Source organism: Eleginops maclovinus, chromosome 14 (assembly GCF_036324505.1).
Source record: "Eleginops maclovinus isolate JMC-PN-2008 ecotype Puerto Natales chromosome 14, JC_Emac_rtc_rv5, whole genome shotgun sequence".
Taxonomy (NCBI): domain Eukaryota; kingdom Metazoa; phylum Chordata; class Actinopteri; order Perciformes; family Eleginopidae; genus Eleginops; species Eleginops maclovinus.
In genome coordinates this window covers 12137963-12153482 of record NC_086362.1, presented here as the reverse complement: position 1 = coordinate 12153482, position 15520 = coordinate 12137963, and the positions used below count along the sequence as shown (strand labels likewise).

The 15520-nt window shown below is 43.0% G+C and overlaps 1 protein-coding gene across 1 annotated transcript in view; it reads right to left on the bottom strand.

The window, feature by feature from the left end:
* The window catches only part of nrxn2b (neurexin 2b), a 488648-nt gene that overhangs the window by 75800 nt on the left and 397328 nt on the right, over positions 1 to 15520 (bottom strand). Inside the window, exon 15 of the mRNA XM_063900632.1 lies at positions 10272 to 10453. Coding sequence (XP_063756702.1) covers positions 10272 to 10453 — 182 coding nt within the window. The remainder of the gene's footprint in view (positions 1 to 10271; positions 10454 to 15520) is intronic.

Below are 15520 nucleotides of genomic sequence, written 5' to 3'. Positions count from 1 at the left end.
GTCTATTTCTCTGCTGCTCAGTGAGCTAAGACCACAGTCACTCATATCAGTGGGGATGCATTACTGCTGAGACGACTCTTCCACCCATAACCAGGACAAAATGACAAGTGATAAGAAGCTCCATGTAAAGGATAAGAGGACATTTTCTTCTTTGCTTTTGGAGGAATATTCCATCACAGAGTTTTCTTTTCTTGGGTTTGACTGTTATTTCTAAGAGCAATAAGGGCCACCTAGTTAATAGTTGAGATTTTGGAACACCTCAACATCGAAAAAGAAACTCCATGTATATGCGGTGACAAAAAAGTCTTCCATAAACTGTCTGTAGGCATCCATGGGTGAATCAATATATCTGTTCAATTCGGGTTGGATTACCAGGAAATCCATTGGAGGATGTGAGGAATTCATATGAGTTTTTTGGGGTAATTTCAAGTAAATCCGCACCAGGTCAGTTATATCTACGTTTACAGGAAGCCTGAGTATCCAAGAGAGAATTACAACTTGGATGTTGATTTGAGCGCTGTTTACCAACAATAATATTTGTGTTAACTCCCAGATGACATGAATGTAATATCCCTACTTGCTTTTTGTTTGTGCCTACATCAGTTTTACCTTCAAATTAAAGTGAGACAGTTGTAGTGATGTTTAATACAAAAGAACACTGTCGTACTTAAGGTAGTAAAACAGGCCATAAATGCAGTAACACAAATGATGTCATTTGTTCTGTGCTTTAAATCCACTTATGTCCCTCTCCTCATGGCTCTTCAGCCTCTTTTTCCTCTTGAAGCAACAGAAAGACATTGGCAGCAGACCAATTTTTCAAGTTACGGTGAGAGGACAACCATACTTGGCCCCTGCATATCGATACCATCAACATGCCCACGCAGTGCATGGAACAACGTTTGTTGCTCGCTGACCATATCAGTGGGGAACTTTTGAGGTGCAACCTATCTGGACTGAAAATGGAGTAAATGGAAAAACATCACGACACAATCTCTACGTTGTTCCGCCGTCTCAGAGGGACGTTTAACTCTCCGAACAATGGCTGAGAGATTTATTATGAGCTCTTTTATTGCTCAAAAGTTTGAGGTTTAACAAAACTGTACTTTGCTGGACACTTTTCAAGTACTTTACTCTCAATTCTGACCACATTTAAGTTAATGGCTTTCCACATTCACTCTTTTTGCCGTTCTGTTCAGGGCAACAAAAGCACTGAATAATGGAGCGTTTTTTTCTTGATATGCCAACAGCGGAATGGTTGATGGATTCGCAAAGTTAAGAGTGGTGACTGAGAAAGGATGCATTCATCACTGGTGCCTTGAGTACATCACCAGGGGCTTGGGAACATAGTCCTGTGTTCTCTGCATGATAGACCAGATGTAAACATCTTATTTCCTTTTCTCGGCCTCCAGGACATTCTCTCGGAGACTACTTTTCTCTCTATGGCTCTGTTTCCTTTTTCTCTCTCAGAATTGACCGGATTGTCTTTCTACTTTTTGTTCTTTAGGCTTTCCGTCTCTGCTTTCTGCTCATCTATGTTAAAGGTAGAAACATCCTCCCCAAGGTGCACTGAGATAAGAGCAAGAAAAAAACCCAAACATTTGGTAACATTGTGGCTTTAAGCTGACCATTGTTTTCAGATAGGGTTGTAAAAAGTTTACAGCAGATTCTTAGAGCCAACAGATAGAACGTCAGACTGTTTTGATTTTCCTCCTATAAACACCCTAGAACTCTAATAGACTATTCTCTCTGAGACAAAAGGAAGAATGCTCATTTGGTGGTCTATTGATATATTAAAGGGTGGGGAGTTGGGTTCTGTGGATTCATAGTTGTTTTACAATCAATAAAAGACATCAACTTTATCACAACCATTCAGAAAGTCAATAGACAAACTCATGGAAAGGGCAAGGATAAATCCTGGATGTGGTGAGGGGTGGAAGAGGGAAGAAGACATGCGGGTCATAAGAAGTCTTAAAGTATTACATTTTATGCTAAAAGGTAACTTCCTATGTCAGCCTGGACACAAGGGCAAGTGATACATTTGAAAATGAGGAGTTTGCAAACAAGCACAGCAGGAAATTGCTGTTTGTTTTAGACTGGCAGCATTACAAGTTAATCACGGATGAGAATAGTTTTAATGAGACCATTTAGAATGGTGCAGACACCTGCGCATTCAAACAGAAAACGAGTGTATTAGTCACAGAGAAGTGTAAATAGCACCGGCAACAGCAGATGAATCAGAATGCAAAGAAGGCTAAGAATAATATCTAATGAGCAGTGCTGGATACTTTTAGAGATGCTTTCAATAAATGAGTTGTCCTGTTGGTACTGTTCCCGATGCGAGGGAGGGGGGCTAAAGTGCATTCAGAGGGAGCTGAAGGCGGGATGTGCAGCGGTGACATTTGAAAAGGACCTCACAGCGGTGCTCTCCTCGGTCTCACTAAAGACAAAGTGAGCTAGAAGAATATACTATTTTTCTTCATTGCTCCATTTCCTGACATGCTCTTAATTTCTTTCTGTCTTCATAATACTCTGAAGTATTGGGACTGTTTGGGAATAGCTATGATTTAGATTTTCTTTTGGGTAATTTAGCTAAACCATAATCTCAGAGATTAGGAAAACCCACTACATATTTGCTCTAACGTCATGAGCGTTAAAGGCCACATTGTGGAATGCATGGATCATATAAGACTGCCTAGATGAGCAGTTTTACAGTCCTCACTATACTAACTGTGGATACACTACATGTATGGAGAAAAGCAACAGAGGTAGCAAACAATGGCGGGAAACAACAGGAACAGGCTGGATTCCTCTTCACAGGTGATTATTAAAGGCAGGACTGAAAACATACAGACAGGTCTTCCTCTTGGACCATAATGGCTTATTGATCCGGAAACCACATCCGCCACTCTGCTCCAACACACTACATAGACAGTGTGAGCTGCAGGTCCAAGGACCAATTGGGAGCAAAGAGGCCACACTGTTAGCAGAACAATTGTTTTATCACCAGTTGGTCTAAGTACTTTATGTTTACTGGACAGCACTGGGGGTCGGGTGGTGAGTTGAAAGTGGTTAAATCCCTAGCTCCTGTACACAGGTGTTCTCTAGCAATTCATTGAATCCAAAGCTGCTTTCAGGTCACTTTGGATTTTAGTTTATTAGAAAGAAGCAAATAGGGCTGCACAATAAATGGACATTTTATGGGAATCGCAATATGGACTGGTGCATAGCTTGTAGCTTTAGGAAAGTGCACATCAACTGTAACCCAATACATTGAACACACATTGTGATTTCATCCATTAGGACCTGATGGTATTTACCACGAGAGCAAATCAGCACTGAATTATATCAGCTTTTAATAACACACTTAGTGTTTAATTAAATTGTGCTTCTGACACAAATCAATCAGGGAGTCACTGGTCGGGGGGTGGCCGGAAGGGCTAAATGCTCATACAACATGTGTTTGAACTGCTTTAATCCAGTGCAGTGAAGCAGGACCTCGGTACAGCATGCATCTCAGATAAACCCTTTCATTGTGCAAGGTGCTGCACTGAATTAATAGTCACTGGAAAAAGGACATTCACATTTGGATCTGAAATACTAACAAAGCCACAGACTGAAGTGAAGCGATGCAGTGGTGAGTTACTTCTCGCATCTAAAAACCAGCCAACAGGTAGCAGGCAAGGCAATGCTTTAAAAAGGACACAGTATGAGAGTGATGTGCTCTGAGTCAGGCTTCTCAGGCAGCAATTAGAACCCTGCTGGGTGCTGCCCTCTACCAGCATCACCAGTCTGACTGATGGCTTCTGGTTATGAATGCTCAGATATGAAAGGAGGTGGGATCCTCAGTTAGCCACCCATGATGAAACCTCTAAGGTGGAATATGCCCCCCCTTCAGCTCAGGCACTGCCGCTCCTCCACCCGCAGGGACAATTAATTAGTGATGCGAGAGGGAAGGATTAATCGATACGCTGTCGGGCTCCTGCCAGCTGAGGAGAGAGACCCTGCCAAACCCACCAGGACCCCATCTCATTATGGACAGCGGCCCACGCTCCCCTTTGCGAGGCAGCTGCATTCATCAAAGCCATGCCTCCTTTTCTCCCTCGATTGTTCTCCACGCTTCATCCCTCCGTCCCTCCCTGCATGTCTGGCTTTTCCCCCACTGGCAAGATGAAGGAGAGTAGGTGGGAGAAGTGACACTCATTTAAGGAAGGAAAGCTGAAGGGGACGAGGTGGGAGTTATAAATAATAAGGAAATAACAAAATCACTAGGTGGGGGGGGGTGCCCTTGTAAATGGACTGCATGCATTAAAGTGTGAGGGTTAATAACACATGTCTTTTAAGTGAATGTGAAGGCGTCCTTGCAAATGTGACTGTGTGCAACTCTGGCAGCTATCTGGAACCTGAGAGCAGCACGTGACCGTGCATGCTTCTGACAGCTAGTTAGTGTGTGTGTGTGTGTGTGTGTGTTTTTCTTGGGGCAGGGAGTAGAGGATAAAAGCCTCTGCCTCTCTCTGACAGTTTTATCCGCATCACCATCTGCCTTTATCAGACGCCAGCATCTCTTGACTCCCTACCGCACTCTCACAAAGCTCTCCATCCACCCCCCATCTTATCCCAGGCTGCTGTCGCACGTCAGATCAAATTTTTCAACCCGTAATTAAACAGTTGCCGGCTTAAACCCTTGACAGATAACCTGTGGCCATCATAAAATAAATAAATTTTCTTTTGAAAATAGCGTTGTGGTGTGTGTTGAAATAAAGAGGAGTGTTCCTTTCATTAGTCGACAGTGAGAAGAGAAGAGATCAGGGGGAAGCTGATCAACACTCCACTGTGGCAATGCTGGCCAAAAATGGCTTTCTTTCTCCCTGGCAATCAGCATTAGTCACATGCTGGGAGAGGGGTAAGGGTGGGGTCAAGACGACAAAATATAGCCATGTCTCTTTAGCTACTCCCCCCCACTCTCTCTCTCTCCTCTGCTGCTCAAACGAGGCAGTAGCAGTGAGGGATGGCTCCCTAACGGGTAATCAGAGGCAGCCCTTATTTAATGCTATGAGCCGGGATCGGACAGCCCGTGATGGAGGTTCTCGGGGAGGCCCGCTGTGCACCGGCCCATAACTGCAGATGAGACACTTCCCACAGAGCAGTTAGTGCGACAACTTGCCAGCTGTAAATGTAATGACTGTCAAATGTGAGCGACGCCAGAGAGAACAGCAATAAATACAAACAGACAACCTTATAGAAATGCACTGAAAGAAATCCCAGAGTAGAAAGGTGAATCTGAGCCGCTACAATCAGGCATTTGTCAGGCCATTCAGAACATTTATGAGAGGCTCGTGAAGTCTCCCATATTTGCTCCTTTCCTCATTAATGACTCATCTCTATGTGGAGAACAAATAACCCCAATTTGCTGTTTTCTGTGCCTTTATTGCTTTGAGTGAGAGCTTCTCATAAAAGAGAGACATTCCTTCTGTTTTTAATGAGACTTCAGCTCAGATTAAAGAACCTGCATGCTAATTTCATGAGGCCCCTCCAGACAAGCGGTTTCCTCTGGAGAAATCAAAACCTGAGATGGTCTCCAGAATGTATTTACCTCAGTACCCTTGTTTACCACACTGGGTGGGCGGGCTGCCTGCAGTGCTGTCACCTGAGCCAGGTAGCAGGGTACAGCAGAGCGTGAAGCGGGAGAAAACAAGGCGTTCTTGCCAGACTGTAATGAAAGGCAACACTTTTTTTCCCATGCCCACTTTTCAAATTACCAATGTACAGGAAAAAAAATGGACCCAACCCAGACTATCAAGTCAGCACAAAATCATGATGTACTTTTGTTTGCACTGAGGCATGACTGCGGGGAAACTGCCATACCAGTGCAGCTTTCACTAGAGGAGGGTATATCTTGAAAAACTTGAACTAACTTGTGTACCGACTAAACAATCTTTAATAACTGCTAACAGATCTTTAGAGCTGCACATCTTTACTCTTAGACCTTTAAAACAGCAGTCCCTAATGAATATCAGCACATATGGCATGTCATATTTTGAAGAACAACATCATTTGCAACATCAACTTTTGATTACGGTTTTTGATAATGTTAGTGATGACATTGCTGAAAAGTTTAGAAAGGTATACGATTATGGCTTCAATACTCTTTTTTTACTATACTTATATAAAAAATAGCCTGTTTCTTTACATTTCCAAGGTCTTGCAAGGACATCTGCCTTTTACCTGCAGCCACAGATGTGAGATTTAGCTATCACCCCACTTCCATATCTGTCTGTCCCCTTCATTCCCTGAAGCTCTGCACCAGGTCCTGATGGTGGAAATGTCATGAAGATTGGCAAAAATGATGTCCTGACCTCCCAAAATTGTTACTTCTGCTGATCGAACACCCTGTCAAAGACATGTGGGGGACAGGGGGACATTCCGTCTACCCAATGGAGGCAAACATAAACGCTCACTGAAGTAATAAAAGCTGTATATGTTTCAATCTAATTCATGGTGTGACTGATGAAACAGAAAGGTACCTTAACTGTCTTTGAGAATAAAAACGCTAACCAACACATCTGTAACCTTTTAGAGGTTCATTTTGAAACATAGATTTCTTTGAGCATTGACATTTGTTCTATGGAGAATAGTCGATGTACAAACAGTTAAAGCCTACCAAAAATTCAGTTGCTAATTCAAACCCAAGCTTACAACAAGGTTTCCTGTTGAGCTACCAACATGCGTGCTCTGTGCACAATGAAAAGGCAACCAGAATGACTAAGTGTTCATGAAAGACTTTTATCCAAGAGGCTTAATTAGTTCTCGTGCCTCCTGGGGAATTCTGTGGTATTTAACTTTTCTGGGAGATTAAATGCAGAGGAAGTCCCCACCAGCCAGTAGTAGGGATCTTTGCAGGAAGAACAGCAGACGGTCTTCAGTGCATCCAGCTGTTTTCTGTTTACTACTGCTTTATATGCCCTGACCTGGATGACAGAGAATCTATACAGACTTGAGCAATACTGCACTGCATCAGCAATATGCACAGTCATGTTTGGTCTACCCGCAGATGATTCATTCCTATGGCATTTTCCAGATAATGAATTTCCAAGCTTTTTCATCTAAAACTCTCAAAATGTCAACCAGAAAGTTTGCAGCACTTGCAGACACACCCACAGTAAATAATTAGAAGAGTGCGAGAGACAAGGTCTTGTGAGGATATGCTGTGTGCTTTTTTAAAAAAGAAACCAGTCAGCTCCTTATTCCAGCGCGTCCACTTTACACCTCCTGCCCCGGGGCCTGATGACAGCGCGTCAGGAAGATGTAGTGAGTGATGACCTGCTAGCTGTCAGTGAAATGGACAGATAAAAAAGAGGGGGTTGGAATAAGGAGGTAGAGGGCATGTAAGGAAGGAAGGGTTTACAGAAAGACGGGTGGTTTGCGAGAGATAAGGAATCATGTTATCACGATCAGCTGTGATTATCAGCTGTGCTCACGAGAGCCAGCATGTCTTGTGAGACAGACAGCGTCCAACAGGGATGTGTCATAGTTCAACGCTAGCAAGCAGCTGTGATCTGAGTCTGTGGGCCACTGGCTTAATAATACGGGCTTAGGAAGGTCATTCGTTTAAATGTTTACAATAATCAGTTGCTTGGATGCTTATTCTCGAAAGCCAGGAAATTTAAACAAAACAATACTCCACCAATCTGGAATGAAAAGTGAAATGCTGTTTTTGCCACAGCTTATGAATAAGGCTTCGGGTTTTGGGACCTCAGGGCCACCATCACTGCTTAAACGTGGAGCTATTTTGTAGTTTGATTGGGTCTGTGAGGCCCCCATCAGGTGGGATGATATGGAGCGGCGGCTCCTGGGTTCTCAGGTCTAATTTGCCTGTACTTCTCCCCTCAATGAGAGACAGGCATAATTAACGGGACCCAAACACCCACCACGGGCTGAACAGAGTCATTTATGGGAGCGACTCGGGAGCAACAGCAGCAAATTAAATGTAATTGCAATGGGAGCAGAGGAGCCGGGCCGGTGTGTCGGAGCCACTGATGTGTGTGTGTGAGAGGGAGAGAGAGAGAGAGAATGAACGGGCCAGACGGGAGAGAACGAGAGAGCAAATGAAAGGCACAGAAGTTAGATGGAGAATATGCAGTTGATAGAAGAGCGAGCTAAATAATGACTGATGACTGATCTTGAGGGATGAGCAGAGATAAACATTCAGGAGCCACTCAGTCAGGCAGAATGAGAACCAATGCAACTAAAACTCTACAAAAGTTACATCTCAGTTAAAGGATCAGTTCAGTAAAATAACATAATGTACACTTTATCTCAGAGAGTTTTTAGGTGGCATGTAGCTGTGGATTTCTCAAGGCGTTAAAATAATAGGAATAAACTTTGGTGCTCACAACACCTAAACACATTTAAAATCCAACACCTCCTCCCAGAAACAGTGTCTCATTCCTCCATAATAATAATCCACATAACACGCTGTCAACACTTTTAACGAGAAATATTTGTTTTACAAGAAAACGGTTCCATTCACAGCAATTACGTTTGTAGAAAGAGACATCACTGTTGTGCTTTTGAAATATCCTCTTTCAAGGATCTGCGCACAGCACGGACACCCTTTACTATTCTACGGCTGTACCAAATATTTTGAAGCTCCAAATCATTAATAATAATGTTGACATTCAGATTCTAACTCAAAATGAAATTGCTGCTAAGCTCTAAGGCTCTAATGCTGCTAAGGCATTTCTATTCATTTTTTTCAAAACAAGTAATTCTGCACTGTTGCGGACACAGTAATATTTAAATCAAATAAAAAGAACTAGGCAGATATATGAATAGGGAGCTTGTTTACAGATGGAGTTTACCACCCGCTTTGGGCTGTAAACCAAAACAACCTGATGAAATGATGAATTAAATAATTGTTGGGGCCACATTTGGTCTCTCTAAGTCTGATATTCAACTTATATTTATATTTGCAAATGGCAGAGGCTAATCCTTTTAAACATTAAAAATCAACAGTAATACTGCTAAAAAAATGACAGAAATGGTCCCTTCACAGTTGATGCGTCTGACCTCTGCTACAGCACCACTTTAATTATGGCCTCACTTGTTGTGTCTGCTGCATTCAAAACTGTAATCATTCATGCTCACAGCCATTATCATTACTCATCACTGATGTTAGGAGCATTCAAATTGGCCTTGACCTACTTGGTGTAGCCACCTGCCCCCAAAAAGCCCCCCCCTCCATCTTACACGTCTTTCCCATCAACCCTTTCTCGGTTCCTCTCAGCTTACTGATCACTGGAAGAGGAGTGACCCGGGGTCGACCATGTCCCTGTCGCCTCCAGGCACGGCCAGCCCAAACAAATTGGGGTCACCGGGATGTGGAATTGGTATGAACACACACACACACAAACACACACACACACACACACACACACACACACACACACACACACACACACACACACACACACACACACACACACACACACACACACACACACACACACACACACACACACACACACACACACACACACACACGGCTGAGAGTAGACAGGTGTAGATAACAGTGATAGTGTCTTATCACTGCGTACATTAAGAGTGTGTGAAAGGAAGAGCTGGAGCGCTGAAACTGTGAGTTTTGGATGTAATACTGGTAAGAGGAAGTGCAGGGTCACCAGGAGGCCGTTAAACCTGGTGTAAATGCATTACTTAATGCCTGCTATGCCTTAATTGCTATGTAAAGTCATTACTCGTGGTGATTTTAAGTGACCTTTCTCCTTGATATGTGAAATCAATAAAGCAGGAATGAGGCCAATAACAATTTTTACAGGAGATGGAGAGAAATGTTGTGGGGCGATTATCTAGTTCCAGGACTCTCACACACAGATTCCTCTGAGGGGCCCTAGTAAGAACTACACACCAAACGTCCAGAACAGATGTAACCACACCTCTTCATGAGTCAAAGAGGGAGATACCCTACCGTAACATGAATAAAACATCGTATTGTAAGTAAGTAGAAAAGCATTTCATAGATAGAGTTGTCTTACGATTTCCTAAGTGACAATATCAACTAGAATTATCCTTCAAGATTTACACATTCAGCCAAACTCCAAACCAACAACTTAAAGGGGTCCACAAGTGTATATATAGTCTAATATTAATGTGCACATTTATGTCACCTTCCACCTTTTAACACCAATGTACAGCTTTAAGTTGAATATGCATCATCCTGCGAACACAACAAATGAATCCCGAAGGTAGATTCTTACTATGTGCAGCTCCAGGTAGTCTCCCAGTCCCTTGGCGCTCTCCACCCTGACCAGAACGGCCTCTTTCAGCTGCGTGCTGAAGCCCACTGCCAGCCGGTCTGCCCGTGTGCTCGGCCGGTCATTGGGTGGCCAGGTATATGTGATGAGGGCTCCGCCTCTCCCGAAGATGTAAGTTGTCCCAGCTGCAAAAACACAAAGAGAGGATTGAGAAGAGGGGTTAAATTTGAGTTTGTTTGAGTTTTGATTTGCAAATAAAGAATATGTTCATTAGCAGAACAGAAATAAATTACAAGAAGGCTTACTTTTGTCTCTTAATTTAATCATATTTGTATTTGAGTTTAGTTTCTCTGATCATCATTTCTTAAAATGCTAATTTAGAAAAGCCAGTCATAACATTGTATAAAAAGGATTGATTTGCTATCTTTTGTCACATCGAATAAAGCCCCCCTTTTATGATGCATTCATGAGTAATGAGTCTTTTCTTGTAAACATGACAAAGTTTCATCATCACTCCTCCTAGCTGCTGACATGTGTTAATGTATGTGTATATCATGTTGTTATGTTGAGTGTTAGCACTAGTACTAGCACCATTGCTGGCTGTCAGTCCCCTTTGAAATGCTAATCTGCAGAGCCACTGCTGCAGTTTCACTTGCCCTCACTTGCGTTGCATTCAAACTAGGGCAAACTGACAAACTTTCTGTTGGCTATGCTGTCAATATAACCACCAGCCCTCAACATCTACAAAAGAATTTCCTCAGATCTCCCTGTCAGAGGAACTTTGCCTCAACACTATTTTTGAGTTCCAGCCTTAAAAGATCCAGCTGCCTCGTGCGCTGAATGATTTCCTGTTTGAACTGTAACAGAGGAGTTAGGACCTGGCTCGGCTCCAATACGCCCGGTGGTGAATGAGAAATGACGGGCGTTGGCTGTGATTAGCATAGCGTAATGAAAGCACAAGGAACTGCTCCCGACCCTGTGGGCTGTCAAGTATGCCGCGGTATATTTAAATACATACAAACACAGGCTGCATGTGCACATACTGAAGCATGTATGTGCAGCTGTATGAAGATACACTTATATAACGCACATACAGTCGCATACAGACACACAGAGTACTTGAACTTTAGACTACTTTTGAACGAAGGTTGATCACTGACTACAATTTGAATCCTCTGTTCACATAATGACCTCACTATGTAATAGTCTCGCTCTATAGGATAGCACTCCAACACATTGTAAGTGATATGCGAAGGGTCGGGACATTTCCAACCCATCTATTGTTTAATAAAGCATAATAAAGACAAATCGATCATTAATCATTATTTTCAAATATATTATTCATTTGTTGTTGTTTTGCTGTAGATTCATATATGCACAATTATGCATTGTTTTTTTTAAACAGAAGCACATGTGTACTGTTTTTTCTTTATGCCCTACAAATGTGTCTCTAGGTGTGCTCCGGTCGGAGAGGATGGAAAGCAGAGGCCTTAATGACTGCAAGGCCAACAGGCGTTCAACCACATCCACAGAACTGGCCACACACACTCTTAGTCATGCAGTACACAGAAGGAATGGAGATGCACACGCACACACACACTACCTATACGCTACCCAACACTCATTATCTAACAATCCGCTGGTAGCCATTTGAAATCGGCTGACACACACAATACTCCCTCTCTCTCGCTTCCTCTCTCCTTGGCTATCCCCCCCCCCGCCCCTCCTCTCCTCCTTCCCTCCCAGCGGAGCTAAGCCCTCTGCTCAGCTCTAGCTGTTTTCTCGAGGCTGTATTATTTTAGCACTGACTAATTATCACAGCACGGCAAGGAGGGCTATAAAGAGGTTGTGTGCCAGAGAAGGGGGGAGAAAAGAGAGGCATAAAAAGACAATAGGGTACAGAGACAGGGAGGATGGGTAAGTGCAAAATGTGGATGGTGGAGAGAAGAAGAAAGTTGGCGTTATCCCTTTTTTTTTTTTTTTGCTCCCATGTTTATTATTCAGGGAAGCTGGGGAGAGAGAGCTGTGAGCAAGAGGAGAAAGACTTTTCTAAAATGGCCGACAAACCGGAAGGGAGTTGAGCCATGTTGGGAGGAACAACGGTGCTCAGCGCATGCTAATGTTGATCTGTGTGAATGCAGCGCAGCAGTACCAAAACAGTTTAATAAAAGCCACACACACTTAAAGCTTTACAAGTCAAAGTCTGTTTCCTAGTCATAGGGATTACTACTGACTGGGCCTTCAACAGGAAGGGAGGACGTAGGTGCATTATGGGAAATTTAGGAGTGATTGTTTTTTGTGTTTGACCCACACTATTTTAGCAGCCTATCAAGGGCATATACTGTATGAATTTTGGCAATTTTTCTTAAATTTGTCTCTTGGAAGACCCTACATTTTTCCAATATGCAATGTAGGATTACTGTTACAGATCTTTTTCTGTAATAAATGAATAGAATTCTGGGACAGGCTATATCACACTCAAATAAACATTAGCAAAGTGCTACAAAACCCACATTGCCCCATGCATGAGTCATTCCCTCATAGTACAAAACAAATTATTCAAATATATTTGTATTTGTGTCAGACAGCTTTACTTGAAAGTGACACAACAATATAAGAAATCACTGAGCACTGTCAAATTTTGACATTTGTCCCATTCTGACGTCTGTTAATGTACCTAAACTAATATTAAATGTGTTGTGAACTCATGTTACTTATTTTAATATGTAATCTAGCTCCAAAGCTTCCAGAAGTTTCCCTCTAAAGCTGTCACACCACTGTGTTAAAACACTGACAACTCATTAAAGGGGCGCCGAGAGTTAGACATGCAGCACGGATCATCATTGCATTTCTTGTGCGTGTACTCTCAGTAAACTAATTCTCATCAATTAACACCCCTCTCATGCGGAGCAACTACCATATGCTTCGCCTTCCCCAGAGAGCTTCCTGTGCGCGATGCCACTATAGCAGTCACACTTGTCACTTTCTACTTTGTCTTTATCATCCGCACATTTACTGGCATAAATGTCATGAACACTAGTGCCAAAGTTGGGAGGAAAAAGAAAAAATCTAGTGACATTTGAAAATACTTTTCACACTTTCTATCCAATAAGCTGGTGTTGAGTTTGCCTGCTTTGATTTGTCCAGCTGATAGCGGCCACCTGCTACTGTGTGCACTTGTGTACAAGCATGTGTGTGTTTGTGTACGTGCACTCTTCGCTCCTCTAAATGAGGAGACAAAGGAGGTGCAGAGTCTCTAATGAGTAGTGTGACAGGGAGCATCCATGTGTCACTGTTTCTCCCGGCAAACACCTGCTGCTCCTGTTGAGGCTAAATCTACCCAATCCTGCGATGGGAAGGCGAAAGAGGATGAAGACAAGGTGTTGGGAGGGCAATCTTCCCTGGTCGCATGAATGCATTTTCACATAGTCTGAGTTGTGTTTTGTATGTGTGTGTCTGCACCTGGAGAACAGGGCAGACAGGATGATCTGCATCTACATTCTCCTAAACACTGTCTGCTTGCCTTTATTAAAAACTGTGGGTTTAAGTAAATTAGTGCAGCCTTGGGAGTTGTCAGCAAACAAAAACCCGGCCGAGTATGGATTTCTCTGACCTTCAGTCAACCGTGGACTAATCAAGCAATCTGCCACCCCGCTTCCGCTAGAATAACAATAATGATGGAAATGCTCTGCTGCACTCATGGTTTTCCACCAACTCCCTCATCCACAAAAAAGAGGCTAAATATTTATTACTTTGTCCAATTAGCTCTGGCGCCATCGATCTGACCAATCAATCGTACCTGCGGTGCTAGAGGTGAAGAGAATGCAAAGAGATGAGTCAAAACATGGCGGGATGCCCCCTGATTATCATTTCCGTTCACAAAGGCCGGCTGGTAATTTGGCTCGAAGAACAGACAAAAAAAAATACTATTTTCCTTTGTCCTCGGAATGGGGTGGAAAATTAATCAGAGAAGACTCATGAATCAAAGCGATAATGAAAAAAGTATTGATTTAGGTTTTTCACACCACTCCCCTTTTCCTCAGTCTTCCCCTCTGTATGGGGGTGAGAGAGGATTGTGTTTAGGGTGGAGCTTATCATCAGGGATGCTTTCTCCGTGAGGGGACATTGATTTAGGATACTGGATTTCAGGCCACTGCTATCCACCGTGGGGATAAACAGGTCATATCGAAGAAACCAGACGCCACAATTTTTCATTAAGGCCTGCGGTCAATGTTGCAGCGTCTAACGGCAGCCGCAATGCCTCTTGGGAGCGCCGGTACGGTAGGACAGGCCGGTTGATAAAAGGAAAATTCCACGAGGAAAAAGGCACTGATGTTGGTGATGAAGTCAGTTTCTGAGAAGCAATAAGCCTTAAGGCGTACTGGCGCTGCAGCTACATATTTATACACACTTCTTATTTTGAACTCTCAGACTGGCTCTCAAACAATAACTCAATAATACAGATGGCTCCTCCAACCTTTGTGTATTATTGCATCAGTGCAGGCTGATTCTTTGAAGCAGTTAAGGAGAGACGGAGCTATTGATTCCCTTTAAACGAGGAGAGTGAATCCTTTTTTCAATCCTTTTTCTGACATGACATATCTTTCAGGGACGGTTACAAAGGGAGGCCTATAAAAAAGGAGGGAAAAAAGGGGGCTGAGAAAAGACATGCCAAAAGTTTCCAGACGGCTGTTGATCTTTGAAGAGTTACACACACACTGACAAGAAGTTGGAGAAGACCTCACACACTTTGCTGACATTTTAGGGTCTTTCCATTTCTCTTCCCCTCACTTGTGCAGGCATACACACACACACAATCTCAGATGCTGCCTTCCCCAAAAGCATTCAACATGACTGCCTTGCTCTGATAGCTATCGCTCTGTGACGGTATATAAGATCATGTACAGATGGCATTCTGAAGATGACTGTCTGGAGAGGAAATAGCAAGTCATCCTCCTTTGACGTGATTGGATAACATCGCTCCTCTATCCAGGATTATTTGCTGTTGTTGTTGTTGTTACATATACATGGATACGTCAAAGATGATATATTTTGAAATATGCTGAGACAGGATGCAGATCTGGATTATTATTAGCTATACGGTTTCCACAAAGTTCTTGTAACTCTCAGGAATCTACAGTTGGAAATTAGTGATAGGGCTAAGAGATTAAGAGGGATTTTAAGAGACAGTTTCACTATCGTACCTGACAACCATAATGGTTCGTCCATTCCGCGTCTCAAAGATATTCAAA